Consider the following 23,800-nt stretch of genomic DNA (forward strand, 5'->3'; position numbering starts at 1 on the left):
CTAATGAACAGAAAGTGTTTTGTGTCGTGGAGTTTGCAAAGACCAAATCTGTAGCTACTGTGCACCCTGCATTCTAGCTGAAGTGTGGTTGTGATCCTCCAAGTGACAATAACAGTCATAGATGATATCATCAATATGATGATACCAGCTGCCTTTGTAAAGGGAAGAGCACAAGACAACCAAGAGTTAGTGAAGAGACTGTTGAGAGAGTGAGAGAGTCATTCACTCATAGCCCAAAGAAATCAGTCCAAAAGGCTAGTTGGGAATTACAAGTTTCCGTGTTGACTGTTTGGAAAGTTTTAAGAAAACATGTACAACTACATCCTTACTGTTTATAGTCATTACAGCCTCTTAACCAGCAGACCATGGATGATGTGCCAACTTCACAAACAAAATGTTGTTTCATGATGATGAAGACTTTCTGGATCATGTTTTCTTCAGTGATGAATCAACCTTTCACCTTAGTGGACATGTAACACTCACAATGTGTACATCTGGGGCTCAGAAAATCCTCATGAGGTGGTACAAATGCAAAAAAATTTCCCTAAAGTGACTGTTGTTTTATGCAATATCCCAGCAGAATGTTTATGGGCCTTTATTTTTTGGTGAACCTACTGTAACTGGCACTTATTACCTTGATACACTAGAGCAATGGTTCTTCCTGCAGTTGGAAGAAGATGAACCAGAGAACTTAATTTTCCAGCACCACGTCACTGGCATAGTGAAGTATGTGATTGGTTGAACTTCACTGTACCGCAGCACTGGATCATCCACAAGGGGTCCAATGACAGGGCTCGCTTTGCATGGTCTCCACGTTCACCTGACCTAACGCCATGTGATATTTTCCTTTGGGACTTCATCAAGGATCATGTGTACATGCCTCTACTACCAGCAGACCTCCCTGAATTTAGAAACCTGATTGAAGCAGCTGTTGCTACAGTCACTGAAGACACATTTATCAACGTTTGGGAAGAAATCAGCTATAGACTTGATGTGTGCCGTGTGACAAATGGTCTTCACATTGAACATTTATAAGGTTCTTGGTAAAACTGTTTGAGTTGCTCTTTCATTTGACATATCATTTACAACTGTAAGTTTAATATAATAAATATTATAAAGCATTAAAACCCCAATATTCATCTATAAACACCCTGTACATGACAGTGGAAGTGGATATAGCTCTAGCTAATGGCATGTGTCTCTGAAGAGTTAGGGCAGTGGTGCAGTTTTTATGATGAAGGGTATCCCAGTAGTGCCAAGCCCAAGTGACCCGCCTTTTTTTAAAAGAACGTTTCAATAATTTTTAAGCATGGAAGGATATGTCAATGAAGGACAGTAAATAATGAGGAAATTGCACCTTCAGCAGCATGAAACATATTTGTTTGTGGTGTGCTTGTCTTACAGTCTCAAGCAGCTCTGCTCATTGGTCTCCATGAACTGCAAATCTAAAATCTTAATAGTGGAAGTGCAATGGATTTGAAGTTCTATGCATGTTAATTAAAAATACAGACATACAGCATTGCTCTCTATGCCACTGTCATTATGTTAGCGTAATCCTCTCAGTCATTTGGACAGTATACCAGTAAGGTACCTCACATAGATTTTGAACATAGTCCATGCTCCTGACTGACCATAACTGTACTCAAATGGAACTGAACTTCAACTGCCTTCTCCTGCTTCGTGTTCAACTCCTTATATTCATGGTGTCATAATTGTATCATCTCATGGTTTTTTATAATTTACAAAAGCCTCCTAAAATAATTCATAACACAAAAGAGAGAAATTAAGAAGTTAACCAGCATGGATTTTTAGAACCATTTGCTTTGTGTACCCAGCATTTTGCATCCTTGTGTTTTACAGAAACACAAATCATTACTTTTTGGTATTGTAGTGATGTTGTGCTATTATGTTCAGTAAAAATTCCCTGACTTTGTAGAGACTCGCCATTTATAATTAATTTAACAAAATTTTAAACTTTGAATGTTCCCTTCAAAAACCAAAATACGAGAAATATAAGAACATCACTGTGTTATGAAAATTTAGTACTACAAAATTATCAGAACAGAGCTTTGAAGTGAAAGATTACAATGTATAAAAATGGTAGATGTCTTGAAATCATATCTTAATTAATTAATAACTTTGTAACTATGGAAATTTAAGCTAATCTAATAACTTTCTCAGAATCAAGAACAGCTGGTCTACAAAGGTAACTTGTTTATTGGTCCTTAGGGTTAAAATTTGGCACATGTATTTTTGTGTAGTGATAAAATGATATCTTCAAATCAAGATATCTTCTGAATTAATTAACTTTAACTGAAAACAATCACACCATAATTTCCCTGGTTGGTTACAATATACCTCCAATAAGAAGAATATTAAATCTTTTAGCAAATGAGGAAGTTGTTAAATTCATGTTCACTTATGGTGCAATCATGATTCAATGTTTACGAAAATGACAGCTGTCACAAGCACTTTAATTGTTTAGGTTAAACATGCTCCATTTCAAGCAGTAATACACAATATACACGTCACTACAAGGCAACTTGCATGTGCAAGTGGGAGTAGCCAAAGAGATGCTCTGCAGTTACTGCATTCCAGTGCATTTCAACCTCTCCACATTTCTTTCTATCAACAGTTTCATGACAACGACATTCAAAATCTGTTTCAGTTCTCTAAATAGTTTCCAGGAAAATTGTGAATTAAAGTGGTGTTTCTGGGCAAGACTTTGTCTATGAATGAAGCATCATTTACAACTCCTGGACAAACAAATCACAACAATATGTACACTGGCTGAGAGAAGTTTATGAACAAGAACCTTTTAAATTATTCAACAGATCTGATGGACAATACTTTCCTCTAGAAAGCAAAATGTATGGAAACATATAAAGTCAAAGTGACATGCTACCTAACTTTTTGAACAAACAGTTCCTTCCTCCAGGAGGAGAGAGGGATAGGACGGGGAAGGTTAAAAAGAAATAGTATGTTACTTAGATTCCACTACAGGTGGAACCCTCTCATCCCTTGGCCTGAGTGACAAGAATATGGAAAGAATAGGTTGCTACTCACCATACAGAAGAGGCACTGAGTCACAGACAGGCACAATGAAAAAAAGACTGCTAAAATATTAAGTTTTAGGCAAAGTCCTTCTGAAATAGAGGGGCTCTGAATCCTTCCCTCCACCACCAGCTTTTCTGAACTGTACAGATGTGAGTTATCCTTATAACACATTTTCTGTTGCTGAAATTATTCCGGCCTCAACCTTTGGTAATCTACCATCCCCACACTCTCTACTCAATAGTTTCTGCCCCCTCTGTCCTATCACCTCCTCCCTTTTCACTTCCCGTCACCCTCAGTGTGAGCCACGCTCAGTCAGTGCACTCACCTATCCTTTCCATTTCCCCTCCCCCCCCCCCCCCCCTTCATCAGCCATCTCCATAGGTTCAAGATAATTATCTGCACATTCTTTAATGGGTTGTACAAATAATGAAATGTTTCCTAAGAGTCAACCAAATTTGTATGCTGTCTCTCTAATCCTACTATGCTGATCCTTTGAACCTGGTTCTGAATTATGTTTACTTATTGAGTAAGAGTCATTTCACTCTGATACATTTACCTATTTTGCCTGTTTAAGGAATCACTGGTACCTAAAGGCTAACATTTTGACAGTATTTATTTGTTTGGATCTCTCAAAGGTAGGAAGTGGATGTCTTTAATATTTTTATTTCATTACAGTTTCATTTAAGGGAACCTCAGTTTGTTGACAAATCCTTCCACTTAGTGAATGTGATCTTTCCACATTCTGTTGTTGTAGTTTATGAATAAATCTTTAGTACTATATGCTTACCATTACCAATTTCATTTAGATTCTGTGGAGTCAAAATATCTGAGCAGCTTTCTGGTCCTTCAATGTTCTGGTCAAAGGTCACCCTCAGCTGTCGAATATCTGATGACAAAGAAGCTTCCACAAGCTGAGGTGCGGGAGACTCCACTGTTATCACAGCTGTTTTCCTGTTTAGGGATTTAATAAACTGATAACATAATAAGTCCTGTATAGTTTCCTTTACTAACACATTATGCAACATCAACATTTTATATGTTTTTGATATACTGTTATGAACTAAAGTTAATGTAATATAACATTGTTGTACTGAAAGAAAAATATAATTGAGAAAACTGTGCAATAACTGGATGGTGAGTACTTACATTCAGGGGGGGAAAATCCCAAGCACATTCACGATCCTTACCCAGTGAGCTAGGAGATACTCATTAGGGAAGGTGTGAAAGCATTGGTAGGTCTCTCAATATCCAAGTAGGGAGTCATCCAACTGTTGTGAGGACACAAAAGGGACATACACAAAGAGAAAAGCATCACAGAGGGTAGATCAAAAATATGCACTGAGCCAGCATCAGCTCAGAGATGATGATATGAACAGGGTAAGAAGTAAAGATGGAATAAGAAGGAAGATAAATGAAAATTGGAAAAAAATGCATTTAAAACGTGGAGGAAAGTAGAAAAAGAGAGGGAAGAAAAACCAGAGAGAGGGTACAAGGACAGTAAAAGAAGTAATTATTATAATGCCAAAAAGGAGACAAAGCAAACAACAGTGACAAGTTACTAGAAAGTATGCAGTGAAGACTGCATAAGAAAGAACACAGTGGATTTTCTCTTTGCAGCCAACACAAGCATTATTGCAAAAGATGTAGAATGTAATGCAAATGATCAAGCTGACAGAGTAATCAGTAAAATCAGCATGTGGCTTTCACATAACGGAATAACACTTAACTGCAACGAAAGTGTAATGCGTCCAGTTTCTGGCATGGAATTCCTGAAAAACATAATTTTTATTGTCCCACAGTGGTCAAAGAGTCAGTGAAAGTTACTATTTTAATTTCTTAGGATTAAGGGCAGATGAAAAGATTTCTTCCTAGTATCACTTTCAAGATCGTGTGCAGAAACAGAAACTGATGATGACATTTGGTTTGTGGAGTGCTCAACTGCACATTCATCAGTGCCCGTACAAAGTCCCAATTTTTACACAGTCCAAGTTTTTATCCAATCCAGTGTAGCCAATGTCACAAATGATGATGATAAAATGTTGGGGTCAACACAAACACATAGTCTCCGGGCAGAGAAAATCTCAAATCTGGCCAGGAATTGAAGCCAGGACCCTATGATCCAGAGGCAGCAACACTCGCCACTACACCATGAGCTGCGGATAGAAACAGAAACTAAATGGTGCTATGTTCACTACGAGAATAATCTCCACTGTCTAAAAATGTACACTATCTGTGACAATGAAACATGATGACTTGTTTACTTTGCTTATTTCGACTGTAATATCTCTTTTAGTATCAAATTTTTGGACAACTCTGTGCATTTGCCAAGAATATTCTTACTCCAGAAAAGTACGTCAGGGCAGATTGGCTGTGTCAGTTCTTGAACTTTGTGTAGGCCATTATTCAGGTGGCTTTGAATTCTAACTATGTTATCCCCGTACACATATTTAAATATGGGATTTTTTGCTGTCAATATTGACTCATTCTGAAAAAAAAAATGAAGTGTTCATTCAGTCAACACTACCCAAAAAAAATTTTGCCAGTGGATACTACTTCCTTCAGCATCTAACATAAATGTGTTCCTTTAGGAAAGTCAGCACGGCCTGGAATATGTACAGGATTTCAAAGAGACTTCTTACTTCTGCTGATTATATCTTAAGGATCCCAAAACTGAGCAAACAGTAATTCCATCATACAAATCCAGTTAAAAACATGGACGCTATTGCAGCAAATGATGCAGCATACTGCTCTCTGATGAGATATGGTTGTGTTGAGTCTGAGAACCAATAAGTTTATTCTGAGAGAGAACATTTGCACATGGAATTAGACCTTGATATGATTTCAATGTGGTGCAGAGATTGGCAACTTGCTCTAATTGTTCAGAAATATAAAATTTTGCACTTCACTAAAAGAAAAAACATATTATCCTATGACTATAATGAGTCACTGCTGGAATTGGCCAACTCATACAAATACCAGGGTTTAACAATTTGTAGGAATATGAAAAGGAATTATCATATAGCTTCAGTCATGGGTAAAGCGAGTGGTAGACTTTGGCCCATTTGTAGAATGCTGGGGAACTGAAATCAATCTACAAAAGAGATTGCTTACAAATCACTCTTGTGATTGGTTTAGAATATTGTTCAAGTGTGTGGGACCCATACTACATAGGATTGACAGGGGATATTGAATGTATACAAGTTTGTTGCCTAAATCAGACAAATCAGTCGGAATCAAGTCTAATGCAACATGGATAAGAGGGCAGAAAGATATCAGTTGCCTACATTGGACAAATCAGTCAGAATCAAGTCTAATGTCACATGGATAAGAGGGCAGAAAGATATCAGTTGCCTAAATCAGACAAATCAGTCAGAATCAAGTCTAATGCCACATGGATAAGAGGGCAGAAAGCTGAATATATTAATTTATTTATTGACAGATTATGTGATGTTAACTGGGACTTTGTATACAACACACAACCTGAGAAGGGCGCTGGTGAAATGGTTTTAACAACTTCCTGAAAATACTCCTAGGGTTATGGTACTCCTGTAAGCATAAACAGAAAAACAAACAGCTAAAATGGTATACAGATGAGCTAGCTCTCACTAGGGAGGAGATGCTCAGACTGTACAGAACATATAAAAATTATTGTAAAAAAGGACCTGAGCTAGATAATACTTCTTATAGAGCTTATCTAAAATGTAAAAAAATCTACAAAGACAAACTGTCCATGGCCAAAAAACAGGCATGTGAACATTGCATTGAAAGTGCTCCCAACAAATGTAAATCAGCATGGGACATCATCAACCAATATAATTCAGAAACCCATACACAAGATGCAATGCTGGTCCCAGAAGAAGTAAATAATTACTTCCTAACCTTAGTGAGTGAGCTGAAAAACAAAATCAAGCAGAATGGAACTTGTGCTGTGCCCCATAGGAGGTATACTTTCCACTGGAATGTTGTCACCCCAGAGGATATTGTAAATGCTGTGACAAGGTTCACCAACTCTACAAGTATGGACTGTTATTGGTTTTCTAACTATGTAATGAAAAAAATAATACACCTTATCTGTCAACCTCTTTCTTTCATTTTTAATATGTGTTTAGAATCTGGAGTTTATCTAGATGCACTCAAAATTGCTAAAGTGATACCAGTATTTAAAAAGCGAGATAAGCATCTGCCCCAAAACTATCGACCAGTTCTATTGCCCCAATTTTCTCTAAAGTTTTTGAATATTTAATGTACAGTCTACTAAATAACTATTTTGAAAAGCATGACCTCCTCTCCAACAGACAGTTTGCATATCAACATGCTAAAAATACCACTACTGCTGTCACTGAAGTTATTAACCAAGTGTTAACTGCATTCGAAAATAAGGTTCTAGTATCGGTTGTACTTTGTGATCTTAGCCAAGCCTTCGACTGCATATCATTTAACACCCTACTTCCAAAACTGGAATTTTATGGTATACACAAACCATCTTTAGATGTAATCGAATCATACTAAAGTAATAGGAGACAGTTTGTATCAATTAAAAATAGATGCTCCTCACTGAAGGAAGTTTGAACTGGAGTGCCTCAGGGCTCAGTCCTAGGTCCTTTTCTGTTCATCATTGCAATTAATGACTTATCTTACAATCTAGGAGCAAATTCAATTGTGTGTTATGCAAATGACACAACACTGCTCAATACACACCATGAGACAACAGAACTGAATCAGGCAACACAGGAAAAACTAGAACTAGTAATGAATTGTTTTTCTTCTAATTAGCTCCTATGTAATCCTGATAAAACACAAAAACTAATAATAGGTTTAACTACAGCTGTTGAAAGAAAATCAGTAAAATTGTTATGATTCCACATTGATTCAAAATTAAACTGGGAGGAACATATTAGCCATATCTGCAAGAGAATAGCAAGAGTGTGTTATCTCATCTGGAGACTGACAGAAGTAGTCACTGATGAGAATCTAAAGGTGGTAGATTTTGGCCTGTTTCAATCACACATTTCCTACAGCATATTTTTATGGGGACATTCTTGCTTTGTCAGTGAAATTCTGAAAATTCAAAAAAACATAATCAGAATAATGAGAAAAGTTAAGAACAAGGAACACTGCCATCCCCTCTTTATCAAGCACATGATATTAGCTGTTGTGAACCTATACATCTACACAGCACTGCTTTACGTCAAAAGCAACTTAAATGAGTTCAAGACCAGAGAGAACATACATCTGCACAACACCAGATGCAAACTGGACTATGGCATACCAAGACACAGACTCACAAAGACTGCAAACTCACACAAAGTAATGGGTTTAAAACTCTTCAATAAACTTCCAGCATCTGCTCGGTCACTGAGCAGTAATATTTTCCATCATAAGAGTTATGACTGGTTACTCAAACACCCATTTTATAAGCTAACAGAATATTTTGAAATAATCATTGACATTAGTATATAAGAATATTTCTAAAAGAAGTGGAATTAAATTGTAAAAGCTTTACTCTTAAGTTATTGTTAATTGATATTTAATGTTCAGACCTGTTCCACTGTAAGTGGTCAATGGTGAATAAACTGAATTAACAAATTAATTAACTGAATTAATTTGTTTAATCCATGGGAGCATGTCACAGAGATACTGAAGGAACTGAATTGGAAGACTCTTGAAGACTGTCATAAACTATCCCAAGGAAGTCCATTAATAAAGTTTCAGGAACTGGCTTTAAATGATTAATCTAGGGATATGTGGCAATCTACTACATATCACTCACATAGGGATCATGAGGATAAGATTTGAATAATTACTGAATGCAGAAAGGCATTCAAACAGTCATTCTTCCTGCACTCCATATGTGAATGGAATGGAACAGGATGAAACCCTAATAACTCGTACTGTGGGATGTACCCTCTGCCATGCATTACCCCCACCCCCTCCAGTGTTTGCAGAGTGTAGATGTAGATGTAGATAGGTTTTCCCCCCCAAGGATTTCCAGAAGTGTAGACACATTCAAAAACTGGATTACTTATGTTATTATGATCTCTTGTATAAGGACACAGAGTTTCGAAGTTATATCAAAAAACACAAATTAGCTTCAAAACAAGTCATAAAAGAGGCAAAAAATAAAGGAATGGTATCATTCAATAAAACTATGTCCATGGAGAAAGATATGGAAGATCTTTCTGAGAAGAAGATAATTCATAAAAATATTTTGTTATCACAGGATGGAAAAAAAATGACTGATCCTAGAGCAGTTGCAATCAATTTCAGTCCTTATTATACACTTGTTGATGACAAATCAGAGCAGGAAAATTTTGGGAATCCACCCAATACAATATTCAAAAAACTTTCAAGTACTGAAATAAACAATCTACACATGTTCTCAGTCCAGCAGACTCAAGTGAACTTCTAAATCCAATTAATTCACTGAAGAGTAGATTGGCTGGTGCCAATGATATCCCAGATTATATGATAAAAATATCAGCAATGCGCATACTTCCTCCTTTGTTAGATATCTGTCACCGATCGTTATCAAAGAGATGTTCACTAGTGTACCGGTAACTTTTTAACTCAAAATTAAATTGTCCATGATGACAGTAGCAGAGGAAACAGTGACAAATACATTAGTCATTGCACTACCACATTGCGTCAAAAAGGTGTATATCAATTACCCAGAGATATAAAATCTCTTTCTGAACTACATACAGTTAAAAATTTGTGACATCCTACCTTTTGCAAATCTGCTTTTTTCAATCTCTCATTAACTCATCCACATTTTTAATTGTAAATGTAAGTTGTAGGTATATGGTATATACTCATACTTTTAACTGGTCATTATATTGATCCTATTTGATACAAAAAAACTAAATGATTTATATTAGTGAGTTGTAATACCACCATGTAACTGATTCTCAATTCAGTATCTTGTATACCATATATGAATTCAAAAAAATGGGCAAGCAAATATTTAAATAAACACATGTGTGATTTCAAAATTATCAGGAGAAACAAAACCAGTATTCTATGGATCGGAGCATGGAGTATAGACGAGATACTGAGTAGCAGATAGATTGTGCCTATCTCTGACTCAGCATCTCTGCTATATGTTGAGTAGCAACTTTCCTTCTCACATAATATTGTAACATTCCATCCTGGATTTTCCATTGTTTTAAAAGGGCAATGTATAGGTTAAATTTAGATATAGTGGCAATTAGTGAAGTTCGCTGGCAGGAGGAACAAGACTTCTGGTCAAGTGAATACAGGGTTCTAAATACAAAATCACATAGTGATAATGCAGGAGTAGGTTTAATAATGAATAAAAAATAGGAACATGTGTAAGCTACTATGAACAGCATAGTGAACACATTATTGTAGCCAAGATAAACACAAAGCCCACACCAGGTATACATTTAGGATACCCATTTTTTATGCATATGGATACCACTTTTGTCAGACATGTATTACATTGTAGTAACTGGTTTAGCGCCTTGGATTTCTGAAACAAGTGACTGCTAAACTCAGAAATTCAGAAACCAGTTGCACACAGTGGTAGTGTACTATGTAAATAGCATTTTACATATTACCTTTCATATTTTTTATCCAATACTTGTTGCAATCTGAATTGCTATTCACCATATAACATCTATGAAGTAATGTGATACGTTAGTGTCATAGTGAATAATAAAACACACATTGTAGAGATACATGTAGATGTAGATGTACAACTGGTGCACCCAACATGCATTCGGGAAAAAGTAGTATTTTCATTTTCTTACATATTAAAATATTTCCTGCTACCAGTTATACTTACTTTTAATCTGTTTTATGCACAATATGTTTTGGCAAATAAGTCCCACTGTAAAGTTTGTGTTGTACATTGCTCACACATTAGTACTGCCGAGAGGAGAGGTGCAGTGAATTCAAGGTCTTGATCAGTATGAGATTAATTAAGGAGCTGAAACAACCGGTTTAATGCTTAAGGGATTATTGGCTAATGACTGTGTGTTAACACATCACTTTTTGTAAGTTCTGATTTGGTTCCATTTTATTGTTCTAATGGGCCTGTACAGTACCATCTTGTGAGGAAGAGTGGTTTCTGGCTGTATGTGGTAGTGGATACTGAACTATACTGAGCTTGCGGGTTTGACACAAGTGTGGAATATTGTGTTAACAGGCACTAATAGCAAATTCTGTAATTTGAGATATCTTTCACAAAGCTGCTTGTCCTAAACTTGACAAGATCCTTTGATCAAAATCCAGACTGTTTACTTGCCAAAATGAACCATTAGATGCTGGATGGTTATTGGTGCATGCTGCAATACGTTTCCCCAAAGCATCCTGCGTGTGCTCAGTGGGATCTGTGTAAGGGTAAAGGGCAGGACTGTCCACTCACCGAATACCCATTTGTTTCAGGAGCTCCTCCAACTGTGCAGTTTGATGTGGTTGTGCATTGTCATCCATAGAAACAAAGACCAAGCCAAATACATTGAAAAGAAGCACACGGTGAAGGAATGCAATGTCACAATAATGTTGACCAATGAGTGTAATTTGTTCATGTATTTGGAGGGCAGTATTCACAGGAAACATTTTGCCTCTCCACAAAATAATATCTGGAGCATCAAAACAATTTGGCAATGTTCCTGAGTGCATTACAAGTCCTCAAGTCTCAACACAAGAGGGTATGTAATGCACCCTAGGGTACTGTCGAACGTAATTATACTGGTGGTCCAGGATTAAGGTGTAGGATGACATAATGATGCAGGGGAGTGCAGATTTCCAAAACGCTGAACGCTGAACACAGTACAGTCACTGATAAATATTATTGTGATGCAGTACTCCTTCCCCATGTGAATCTTCCTAGTTGCATTACATGTTGCATGCCATATGAGGGTATTCAATGCAGCCAGAAACATTGTTGAACATGATTGTTTTGGTGGCTCAGGTGTTATGAAGTGTGTGTGTGTGTGGGGGGGGGGGGGCATAATACTGCATGGGTGTACCAACCTTCAAATCCTTGAATGCACTAACTTATTAACACACTGTATTCCTTCCCCATGTGTGTCTTTTCAATAGTTCGTGCAGCCTTGAGTTAATTCCTATATAGGGCAATACATGACTGCATGGAACTGCACAGGTTGAGTACCTCTTGGAATTACAAAATATTCAGTGAATGGATTGGCCTGCTAATTTTGACAACTTAAATCCCATTGAGAACACGTGGGATGCATTGGGGAGCTGTATGTCCACATGCGCCAATGACCATTTAGCAGTTGTCCACTGCGCTTCTGGAGGGATGGAATGGCCTACCACAAGAACTCCTTACCAAACATATGACAAGTGTGGCAGCACTTTGCAGAGCATGCATTGCCATCCATGCTGATCACCCACCTTATTAAGAACCACAACCTGCCTTTTGTAATGTCCAGAAGACCAATTATAAATCATGATGACTGCACTGTAATTACTGTTTTTGAATAAAAGTGCCATTTCAGTTCATCTCATTGTGTATGTCTTTCCATTGTCTACTACACTATATCAATTCTTTCTATGTATTGCCCAAGTTTTACTGACCTATGTTACTTGGCAGTGACATCATATCATGTGAAAGGTACTTTCATTCTTAAGTTTTGCCCACATGTATACTGGGCGTCTCTTTAATTAGTGGAGCTGTATGCAAAGGAGTACTGCCTCACACTGACTTCACAACACTAATATCAAAAAATACCACTCTCTCTCTCTCTCACACGCACACACACACACACACACACACACACACACACACACACACACACACAAACACACACACACACACACACACACACACACACACACACACAGAGAGAGAGAGAGAGAGAGAGAGAGGGGGGGGGGGGGAGGGGAAGGAGGTGGTAAGAGGATAAGGAAGAAAGAAGAAGTATTCTTTGTTATAAAAGCTTCCTCAATGTGGCTCTCTATAAAGACAAAAAGAATCACAGAACTCAGAGGAAAGTAATGCACACATAGTGAAATGCATAAACAACATAAATGAACAATATGTGCCTACCCTGGTATTTCTTCTGCAGCATCAACAGTGTATGCCAGTCCAACGGTAAGAATAGTTGCTCTCCAAGCAACAAAGGAACCGCAAGTTACAACCAGTCCATCAATATCAGCAAAGAAAATGTGTGGTTGAGGACGACCAGGCTCAGATGCAAAGCAAAACACAGATCTTAGTGGGGATGATGACAGTGTCATTACCATCTGCAATCAATCAATTAAATACAAAAAATGATACATGCTGACAGCAAATACCCTGCCATGACTGAGGGATTGCTAAAACTAATGGCACAAATAGATCTGTTTTATCTATCATAGAGGTTTTTATATTGAATTTATTTTTATGCTTGCCTTAAAGGTTTCTCCAACCTTAACAGTTGTGGGTTCAACTTTCTCAATACCCAGGCTGCTACTATCAGCAACAAGAAGTTCAGCAGAGCCATTGACTAAATTTCCAGGAATTCCATTAGATTCACACTTAATACTGTAAAGACCCGGAGCAGCAACACGAGCATCCACCTCCAGTTCAATCACATCCTCCTCCACTTCTTGTAACACTACTGGTAATTTTACCTGTAGTAATGCAGTTAATATTAAGGTGTATAACAGCACTGTACAATATACATTAATATCTTTTAAAAACTAGAAGAGAATACATATTTGTACTCATAGGCTTATTCTATTTAAACCATGAAAAAAACTGTTAAAATCAACAAAACATACTAATGTGACACAAATACCTCTTTCACTTGTGTCCAAATTCATTATCCACATTCTCTCTGAAGGTTTCAGTATGCTTATAATACATAATTACTGCATAAAGCATGAAGGAAAGTAACCACAGTTGCTAAAATTACAGTTAACTGCATAGCAAACACTCCTCACACTGTGTAAACAAGTTGAAGTTGTAGGACTTACTAGTCCATTTCTCAACAAAGAGATGTATGCAATATCAACAGTTATTAATACTAATGCCATGAAATATACAATGCCTATAACAGCATCCATTAAAGGTGTACATATCATGTTCTAAACATATAACAGCTCTAAAGTTACGTAATGTTGGAGAACATGATCCCAGATTAGTTAAATAACATGATACCGAGAGTATTTTTTCATATTGACATTAAATTATTAACAAAACATGTTTCATTTCACCATCCTCAGCTACAATGAAGTGTTGTTATCTGTATATTTTGTACATGTTTTAAGCCAATATCTGTTTTTATAACATTTTACATCACACTAATAAAATTAAACTTTTGTTATTGGTGGGCCTGATAAAGACATCCTGGGCAACTTAAATAAATGCCTTCTCTGAAATATATATATTCTTCCACTCTTGCAATCAGGTAATGGAAAGTTTCTTGGAGAATGGAAGCCCATTATTCATGGAGTGCTGACTGAGGAGAGGTATCGATGTTAGTTGGTCAGGCCTGGCACAAGGTTCAAATGGCTTTAAGCACTATGGGACTTAACATTTGAGGGTATCAGTCCCCTAGACTTAGAATTACTTAAATCTAACTAACCTAAGGACATCACACACATCCATGTATAAGGCAGGATTCAAACCTGTGACCATAGCACCAGCATGGTTCCAGACTGAAGTGCCAAGAACTGCTCGGCCACAGTGGACGGCCTGGCAGAAAGACGGCATTCCAAAACATCGCAAAAGTGTTCTACAGAATTCAGGCCAGATCTTTCTGATGGCCAGTCCATTACAGGGATATTATTATCATGTAACCACTCTGTCACACACTGCAGTTTATGAATAGGTGCTCGATCGTGTTGAAAGATGCAATTGCCATCCCCAAATTGCTCTTCAACAGTGGCAAGAAAGAAGGTGCTTAAAAATCAATGTAGACCTGTGTTGTGATAGTGTCATGCAAAACAACAAGGGATGCAAGCCCCCTCCATGAAAAACATGACCACGCCATAACACGATCACCTCCGAATTTTACTGTTTACACTACACATGCCGGCAGATGATGTTCACTGGGCATTCGTCATACCCACACCTTACCATCGGATTGCGACATTGTGCACCATGATTTGTCACTACACACAACATTTTTTTCACTGTTCAATCATCCAATGTTTGCACTCCTTACACCAACAAGACATTGTTTGATGTGCGACTTGTGAACAGCCGCTCGACCATAAAATCCAAATTTTCTCACCTCCTCCCCAACTGTCATAGTCCTTGGAGTGCACCTTGATGCAGTTTGGAATTCCTGTGTGATGGTCTGGTGGCAGTCTCTGTTAGTCAGTAGATGAGGTCAGCCAGTACTCTTTTTTTGCTGTATGTGTCCCTTCACATTTCCACTTCACTATCACAATGGAAACAGTGGACTTAGTGATGTTTAGAAGTGTGAAAATCTTGCATACATATGTATGACACAAGTGACACCCAATCACCTGACCACATTTCTAAGTCTGTGAGTTCTGCAGTGTGTCCCATGCTGCTCTCTCACTATGTCTAATGACTACTGAGGTCACTGATATGGAGTACCTGTCAGTAGGTGGCAGCACAATGCACCTAATATGAAAAACGTATGTTTTGGGGGGTGTCTGGATACTTTTGATCACATACTGTATATATTTTTTGTTTAGTAAATTAGATAAAAATCAGTCTCATCATATCAACAATGAGGAACTTGAAACTGTCATAAAAGGGTAGAATCACGTAGAGGAACTATGGGTCAAGCTTAAAAGAATAGTTAACCATGTACTGCATAGATATGTACCTAGTAGTACAGTTCATAATAGGAGCAAACCTCCATGGTATACAGTCACTGTAAAGAAATTTCTAAAGAAACAGAAATTACTCCACCTTAGGTGTAAAACAAAGCATTGGGCTACAGATAGTGGGATGTTGAATGAAATGCATTTGAAAGTCAAGAGAGCAATATGTGATGCATTTAGTGTCTACTGCATCGGAGTGTTGTCATGTGAACTTTCACAGAACCCAAACAAATTCTGGTCCTATGTAAAGGCTGTTAGTGGCACTAAAATTAGTGTCCATTCCCTAGTGAATGAGACAGAGGGAACGAGATAGGAACTGAAATTGAGGGTAGTGGAGTAAAAGCTGAAATTTTTACTCTGTTTTCAAATGATCCTTTACAAAGGAAAACCCAGGTCAGTTACCCCAGAATAAAATATGTATTAGTGTCAGTGGTGTTGAGAATCAGCTGAAATCCTTAAAATTGAACAAAGATCCAGGCCCTCATGGAATACCCATCAGATTCTATACTGAATTTGTAGCTGGGTTAGCTCCTCTACTAACTACAATCTATCACAGATCCTTCGAACAGATAACCACTCCCAGTTCTTGGAAAAAGGCATAGGCCATACCTGTCTACAGTAGAAGTGATCCACAAAAGTTCTGTCCAATATCCTTGACATCAACTTGTTTAGAATCTTAGAACATATTCTGAGGTCAAACATAATCAGGTACTTTGAACAGAATGAGCTCCTCAATGCCAACCACCAAGGATTTAGGAAACCTCAATCATGTGAAACCCAACTAACACTTTCCTCACATGACATGTGCAAAGCTTTGGATCAAGGCAAACAGGTAGATCCAGTATTTCTTGATTTCTGAAAAGCATTTGAATCAGTACCACACCTATGCTTATTGTCAAAAATACCATCATATGTGGTATCAAGTGAAACTTGTGATTTGCCTAAGGACTTTTTGGTAAAGAGGACACAACATGGTATCTTGGATGGAGAGTCATTGTCAGATGTAGAAATAACTTCGGGTGTGCCCCAGGGAAGTCTGTTGGGATCCTTGTTGTGTATGTTGTATATTAATGACATTGCAGACAATATTAATAGTAAAATCAGCATTTTCAAAGATGATGCACTTACCTATAATGAAGTTCTATCTAAAAGAGCCTACATAAGTTTTCATTCAGATTTTGATAAGATTTCAACATGGAGGAGAGATTTTTAACTTGCTCTAAATGTTCAGAAATGTAAAATTTTGCACTTCACAAAATAAAGAATGTGATATCCTATGATTATAATAATATCAATGAGTAACACCTGGGTGTAACATTTCGTAGGGATATGAAACAGAATGATCATATAGGTTCAGTCGTGGGTAAAGGAGGGGGTAGACTTTGGTTTATTAGTAGAATTATGGGCAAGTGCAATCAATCTAAAAAGGAGATTGTTTGCAAATCACTCATGTGACCAATTCGAGAATAGTGCTCAAGTGTGTGGGACATGTACCAGACAGGATAGGGAGGATATACAGAGAAGGGCAGCATGAATGGTCACAGGTTTCATTAATCCATGGGAGAGTGTCACAGAGATACTGAAGGAACTGGAAGACTCTTGAAGATAGGCATAAACTAGCCTGAGAAAGTCTATTAACAAAGTTTCAAGGAATGGCCTTAAATGATTACTTAAGGAATATACCACTACCCCCTAGGTATCAGTCACATGGGGATCATTACGATAAGATTAGAATAATACTCAAAGAATCATTCTTCCTGCATTCTGTACATGAACAGAACATGAAGAAACCCTAATAATGTGTACAATGGAATATACTCTCTGCCATGCACATCATGTTGGTTCACAAAGTATAGATGTAGATGTAGACAATAGTTGCCTGTAAATAAAATATACACATTGTTTCATAAGCTTTGGATCAAACTTTTAAGAACAATAAATAAATAAACTGAACAACAATACACACAGAAATATGAGCATGTAATACCTTAAAATATTATTACTAATTTTTGAATGAGCTTGCAAGTACAATTATAAAATACAAGAAATTATTTTGCAACTGACAAACATTTACATATTTCATTAGTTATTTTTCAAAAACTGGAGTGTCCAGGTAGATACATCAACAACACTATGAAAAAAATAAATTGCTAATCACTTTAAAGATGACATGTTTAGTTGCAATCAGGCCCAACAAAAAGACTATTACACAGTTAGCTTTCAGCCAAAGTCTTCACACACATACATTCATACGAACAAGCACAGCTCATGCACACATGACTGCTATCTCCAGCTGCTCTGCCTGAAGGTAGGTCTCATGTGTGCATGAAGTGTGCTTCCTTGTGTGAAAGTATGTGTGTTTTCTTTCCTGAAGAAGGCTTCAGCCAAGAGCTAAATGCATAACAATCTTTTCATTGTGTCTGTCTGCAACTCAACATGTCAGATTTATGGTAAGCAGTAATATAGTTTTCATAATATATTTATTGCTTACTTTTCAATATTTATAGATATTTTCTAAATATTTCTAACATTAGGAAAGAAATTAAAAACGTTTTAACACTTTGTATGTTAGTAATTTTAATTATATTGTAATGAAGTACTATCTGAAAGAACCTACATAAGTTTTCATTCAGATTTTGATAAGGTTTTAATGTGGAGGAGAGATTTGTAACTTGCTCTAAATGTTCAGAAATGTAAAATTTTGTGCTTTACAAAAGAAAGAATGTGGTATCCCATGATTATAATAATATCAATATGCCTCACACTCATTAAAAATTATATAAATAGCTCATGCACATATAATTGTTTTGATGCCTCGTCCAATGAAATCTGAAGGTATGCTTTGGCAAAAAGAATTGACCCCAGCTGATTTTGTGAGTAATTCCTCCAGGCAAGGCAGGGAGTAAGAGTCTATGACCGTTGAGTATTAATTGTGACCTCAAAATCACCAGAAAGCCAAAGCTGATCAAAAGGCTTCTTTACACTCACTAAGGGTGTAGCCCATTTGCTTGAGGAAATTGGTCTAATTACTCTTAGTGAGGTTACATGAACCATCTCTGTCTTAACTTGGTCACATAAAGCTATTGGCATTGGCCACATCCATAAAAAGTGATGGCAGGCACAGGGCTTGAAGGTGATGTGTTCCATGAAGTTGTTTGCGCAACCTAACCCTGAGACAAACAGATGCTAAAACTCAGAACAAAAGGAATCCAATTTGTTGTAAGGCACTGAGTTTGGCACCAGATGTAACAGAAAAACCATAAATAGCAAATCCACCTAAACACTAAGTATGTATCAGAATGGACAACTGATTTGTAAACTGTGTTGGCCATAAACAGCTGGTGGCCAAGCCAGGGTCAGCATGGCCACTGACCATTCCAGCATGGTGATATGCACCTGCTGCAGTTGCAGAGGTGACTGGAGTACACCACAGTGCAAGAGAAGAATGGCAGAAAAACCACAGAATCCAAAACACACAAAAATTCGTAAAAGAGATACAGCTTACTGGGTCACTGAGTGACATCAACAACAATAGTAGTTGCTGGTGTCTCATGCGAATGTCAGTGCACACTACAATTGCCTTAGTGGGCCAAATTAACTAACAGTGTGAGTGATAGGTGTAGTAACCAGTGGGTTATTACAATAACTACTATAACTATGTTACTACATACAGTGAAGCTACCAAACGCAAAAAGACAAGAGAGGAGCTCACTTCCGAAAATGACTTGGACCACTATTTCACAGGTGAATTGCATGCACATAATATAAAAATAAAATGATAACTGCTATGCACCTAGAAAATAACCTACAATAGTAAAAAGCATTACAATGAGAGACTACATATTATTATTTCAGTTAACCTTAAAACCAACATCAAAGAATTTTTGTGCAGACAGATGTTGCATTGTCTCATTTGAGGGAGGGCAAAATGGATGAAGACCCATACATTACATGCAGGAAAAAATAAATTAATATGCTTTTCTTTATTAAAAGACTCTGACTGAAAAGTGGGGTTCCAGCTGCCTCATTCTACATTCTGCAACACCTCTGAAAATATTGGGATGCAAACATATTTGTGCTCTTTTTAATATGCAACTCACCTCTCACTCCCACAAGCTGCCCTAACTGTAACTCACTCACATGTTGTAAGTCTCTCATGCTGATCCACTTCCAACAGCCCATTCTCACTCACTCATTAGGCCCAACTCATTGTCATTGTCTCTCTGTGGCTCTTTATTTGTGGTCACTTTACATTTTTTAAAGTCAAACTAATCATTATGTAATAGGTTCTCAATGTCAACAATATTGGGAAAAGGATAGTTTGCTACTCACTGTGAAGATGATCCACTGAGTTGAAGATAGGCACATTGAAAAGACTGCAACACATTATAGCTTTCAGCCAAACCCTTTCAGCAAAGGAAACACACACTTTCACACAAGCAAGAACACCTGATGCAGACATGACCACTACTACCAGCAGCTTAAACCAGAGGTCCTAAATTATCTTTTCCACTCTTTTGTATATTGTTCCTGTCAGATACTAGGATGTATGATCCATTACGCTGAGTGTGTGACAGTTCTTGTGTTAAACTATCTTTGCTATCTTTGAAATTGTATAGATGATATTCTTCCAAAAATACAGTGATTTGTCTCCAGTCTCAGAGACTCTAATAACTAACTTGAATAATCATTTAGTTACCACTTCCCCCAATGATTTTAGAATTATGTATGAACTGCCACTGACAGAACTCAACCCACATGGTTTTGAAATAACATCACCAGAAGACAATTTGAAGTGTTAACTACTCTCTCCAGTTGACAGGAAATTTATGTATCATAATGATTACAAAATACAAATCTGAATGCTCATTGGATAGGATTACAACTCATGTGACCTGCCAAAACATTAATTTGGACTGTATTTTATAAAGTTCAGTAGGCTTATGGTAATTTAACTGGTATGGCTAATGGTCTAAATGCACTCAGTCTCACTCAAAGCCAAACCAACACAACACAACACAACGCAAGTGCCTCGGTGACAGAGATCCCAAAACCTGATTAATGACCTTGTGCTGGGATGCTTTCCATAGTGTCCAGTCTGTAACATGTTTGGCAAATTAATGTTCAGCCACAGTCTGAGCAATTTCAAATTGTCACAACATGAGAACCAACTATTCCAGTATCTGCACCTCCTTACAACTTTGCTCAGCCAATATCAGCAGAGCTGCACCCTGCCCAACACACTACAATGGCCCTCTGCACTGTTTCCAAGTGTAAACACAACTTGACCCTGCTCACACTGTGCAAGCTTCTATATCAATCATGGCAAATCCACAGGTCAAAATCAGAAAACAGCACTTGATCAAACGATCACTGGTGTCTTGCCAGAAAAGTTGCATGCATGGCACACAACACGTCTATCATGCCATAAAGAAGGTTATTCATCACTGTTTTCCATATAAAATAGAGAGCAGTGCCACTGGTCAAGAAATAGAAGCTCCACTACCACCCAACTGGGTAAAACGGCAGAGACCCTTCCAAGTCACTGACTTTAATTTTACAGAGCATTTGTAAGCAAGAAAAGGAAATACCACAATTAAATGCTATATTGTACTGTTTATCTGTTCTGTGACTAGAGCCATTCAACTACATCTGGACCATGATGTATCAATTCTTGTTGACACTACAAAGCAGGCATAACATTCCACACACCATCTACAGTGACAGTGCTCTAATATTCCATGCAGCCAACAAAGGGAACTTTGAGAACTTTGAACAACTATCTCTGCTGGTAAGACCCACCAATACCTCACTCAAAAAGGTATGACTTGGAAGTTTATAGCTCCAGGTGTGGCTTGGTGTGGAGATTTCTGGAAGACAATGGTCAGCTCAAATGAAAGATGTTTCCAAAAGTACTTGGATGATCCAGTATGGACAATCAAGGACTACAGATACTGAAGGCACCTTGAACTTGGGCCAATCTCTCAAATTAAAGATGAAATGCACACTCCAGCACATTTCCTCAGGAGGGTACTTACAACACTGCCAACAGTAGGTGAGTCATTGATTATAACAGAGTTAAAACTCTGTCAGAAAAAAAACCAGAGGATTTCTGAAAGAGGTGGAGGAAGGAGAATCTCATGCACTTGCTAGTCATATGCCTAAATGGAGGAGGCTCTGAGTCAGTGACATCATCCTTTTGCAAAATGAAGTTCTCCCATGCTACATGTGGAAGAAAGCAAGAGTGCAGGAGATGAAAGAAGGTAGCGATGGAGTCCCATACACAGCCAGCCTTGTAATTGCCAAAGGAGGATACCTGAACAAGCCAGTCCAGCTGGACTGTATGTGGGCAGGGTGAGGAGGGTCTGAGTAATCCCTTAATGATGTCTCAGAGTTGTTTTGTATCTCTGATTTGTAATTAAAGTTGTTATGTAATTTCCATGCTATATATAATCTGATCAGCCAGAACATTATGATCACCTGCCTAACAGCCAGTACATACACCTTTGACGCAGGAAACAGCAGCGACCCATCATGGCACAGAAATAATGACACCTTGCTATGTCACTGAAGGGAGTAGGCACCACATCTGCACACATGTCACCTAATTCCCATAAATTAAAGGGAAGGGGTGATGAGTTCTAATGCCACTTTCAATCACATCCCAGATGTGTCCACTTGGGTTCAGATATGGCAAGTTGCGGAACCAGAATATCAATTGTAACTAGTCACTGTGTTCATCAAACCACTCCATCACAATCCTGGCCTTATGACATTGAACATTATCTTGGAGAAAAATGCCAATGCTGTCATGAAACATGTTCGTCATAAAGGGGTGTATGTGGCCTGCGACCAGTGTATGACATTCCTTGGCTGTCATGGTGTCTTGTACAAGCTCCAGTAGACCCATGGATGCCCACATGAATGTTTCCTATAGCATAATGGAGCTGCTGCCAACTTGTCTCCATCCCGCAGTACAGGTGTCATGGAGCTGTTCCCCTGGAAAACAATGTATTTGTGGCCTCCAATCGACATTATGTAGAAGGTATTGGGATTCAGCCAACCATGCAACAATATGCCACTGCATCAATACCCACTGCCAAAGGTCATGTGCCCACTTCAGTTGTAGTTGCCAATGTTGTGATGTAGACACTGGAATATGAATGGGTTGTTGGGTGCGGAGGCCCATTGTTAGGTCTGTTTGGAGCACACTTGTATGCTGGCCAGCATTAGAGTCTGATTTAGTTCTGCCACAGCTCGTCACCTGTCCTGTTTTACCACTCTGCTGAGCCTACGATGTCTGACGTCTGTAATGAGGGGTGGCCACACAATCCCATGATGTCTGGATGTAGTTTCACCTTGGTTTCACTGTGTGTTGAAGACACTTATCAAAGCACTCCTTGAACACCCAACAAGTCGTACAGTTTTCAAAATGCTCATACCAAGCCTCTGGGCCATTACAATCTGCCCTCGGTCAAACTCAGATACATTGCATGTCTTCCCCATTCTACACATGAAGAGCATGCTCACTGATACTAATGCACCTTGCTTATGTATGGCTAGCAGTAATTCCTCAGATGGTGACACTTCTATCATCCGCCGGCCACAGTGGCCTTGCGGTTCTAGGCGCTACAGTCTGGAACCGTGTGACCGTTACGGTTGCAGGTTCGAATCCTGCATCAGGCATGGATGTGTGTGATGTTCTTAGGTTAGTTAGGTTTAATTAGTTCTAAGTTCTAGGGGACTGATGACCTCAGATGTCAAGTCCCATAGTGCTCAGAGCCATCTGAACCATTGCTATCATCCAGATGTGTTTATATCAACAGTAGGACAATGGTCATAATATTCTGACTAATCAGTGTATGTTCTGTGCAAATAAATATATATGCTACTTGACGTTAATTTTACATTCAAATTGTTCCCACATCCATAACTCCTGCAACGATATCTTGCTCTGACTGTATAA

The 23,800-nt window shown here is 38.0% G+C and overlaps 1 protein-coding gene across 1 annotated transcript in view; it reads right to left on the reverse strand.

Annotated features, from left to right (window-relative positions):
• The window catches only part of LOC126278850 (uncharacterized), a 445,668-nt gene that overhangs the window by 345,517 nt on the left and 76,351 nt on the right, over positions 1-23,800 (reverse strand). Inside the window, exons 7-9 of the mRNA XM_049979125.1 lie at positions 13,441-13,662; positions 13,097-13,293; positions 3,845-4,008 (exon numbers count right to left, since the gene is read on the reverse strand). Coding sequence (XP_049835082.1) covers positions 3,845-4,008; positions 13,097-13,293; positions 13,441-13,662 — 583 coding nt within the window. The remainder of the gene's footprint in view (positions 1-3,844; positions 4,009-13,096; positions 13,294-13,440; positions 13,663-23,800) is intronic.

Source organism: Schistocerca gregaria, chromosome 6, assembly GCF_023897955.1.
Source record: "Schistocerca gregaria isolate iqSchGreg1 chromosome 6, iqSchGreg1.2, whole genome shotgun sequence".
Classification (NCBI taxonomy): Eukaryota; Metazoa; Arthropoda; class Insecta; order Orthoptera; family Acrididae; genus Schistocerca; species Schistocerca gregaria.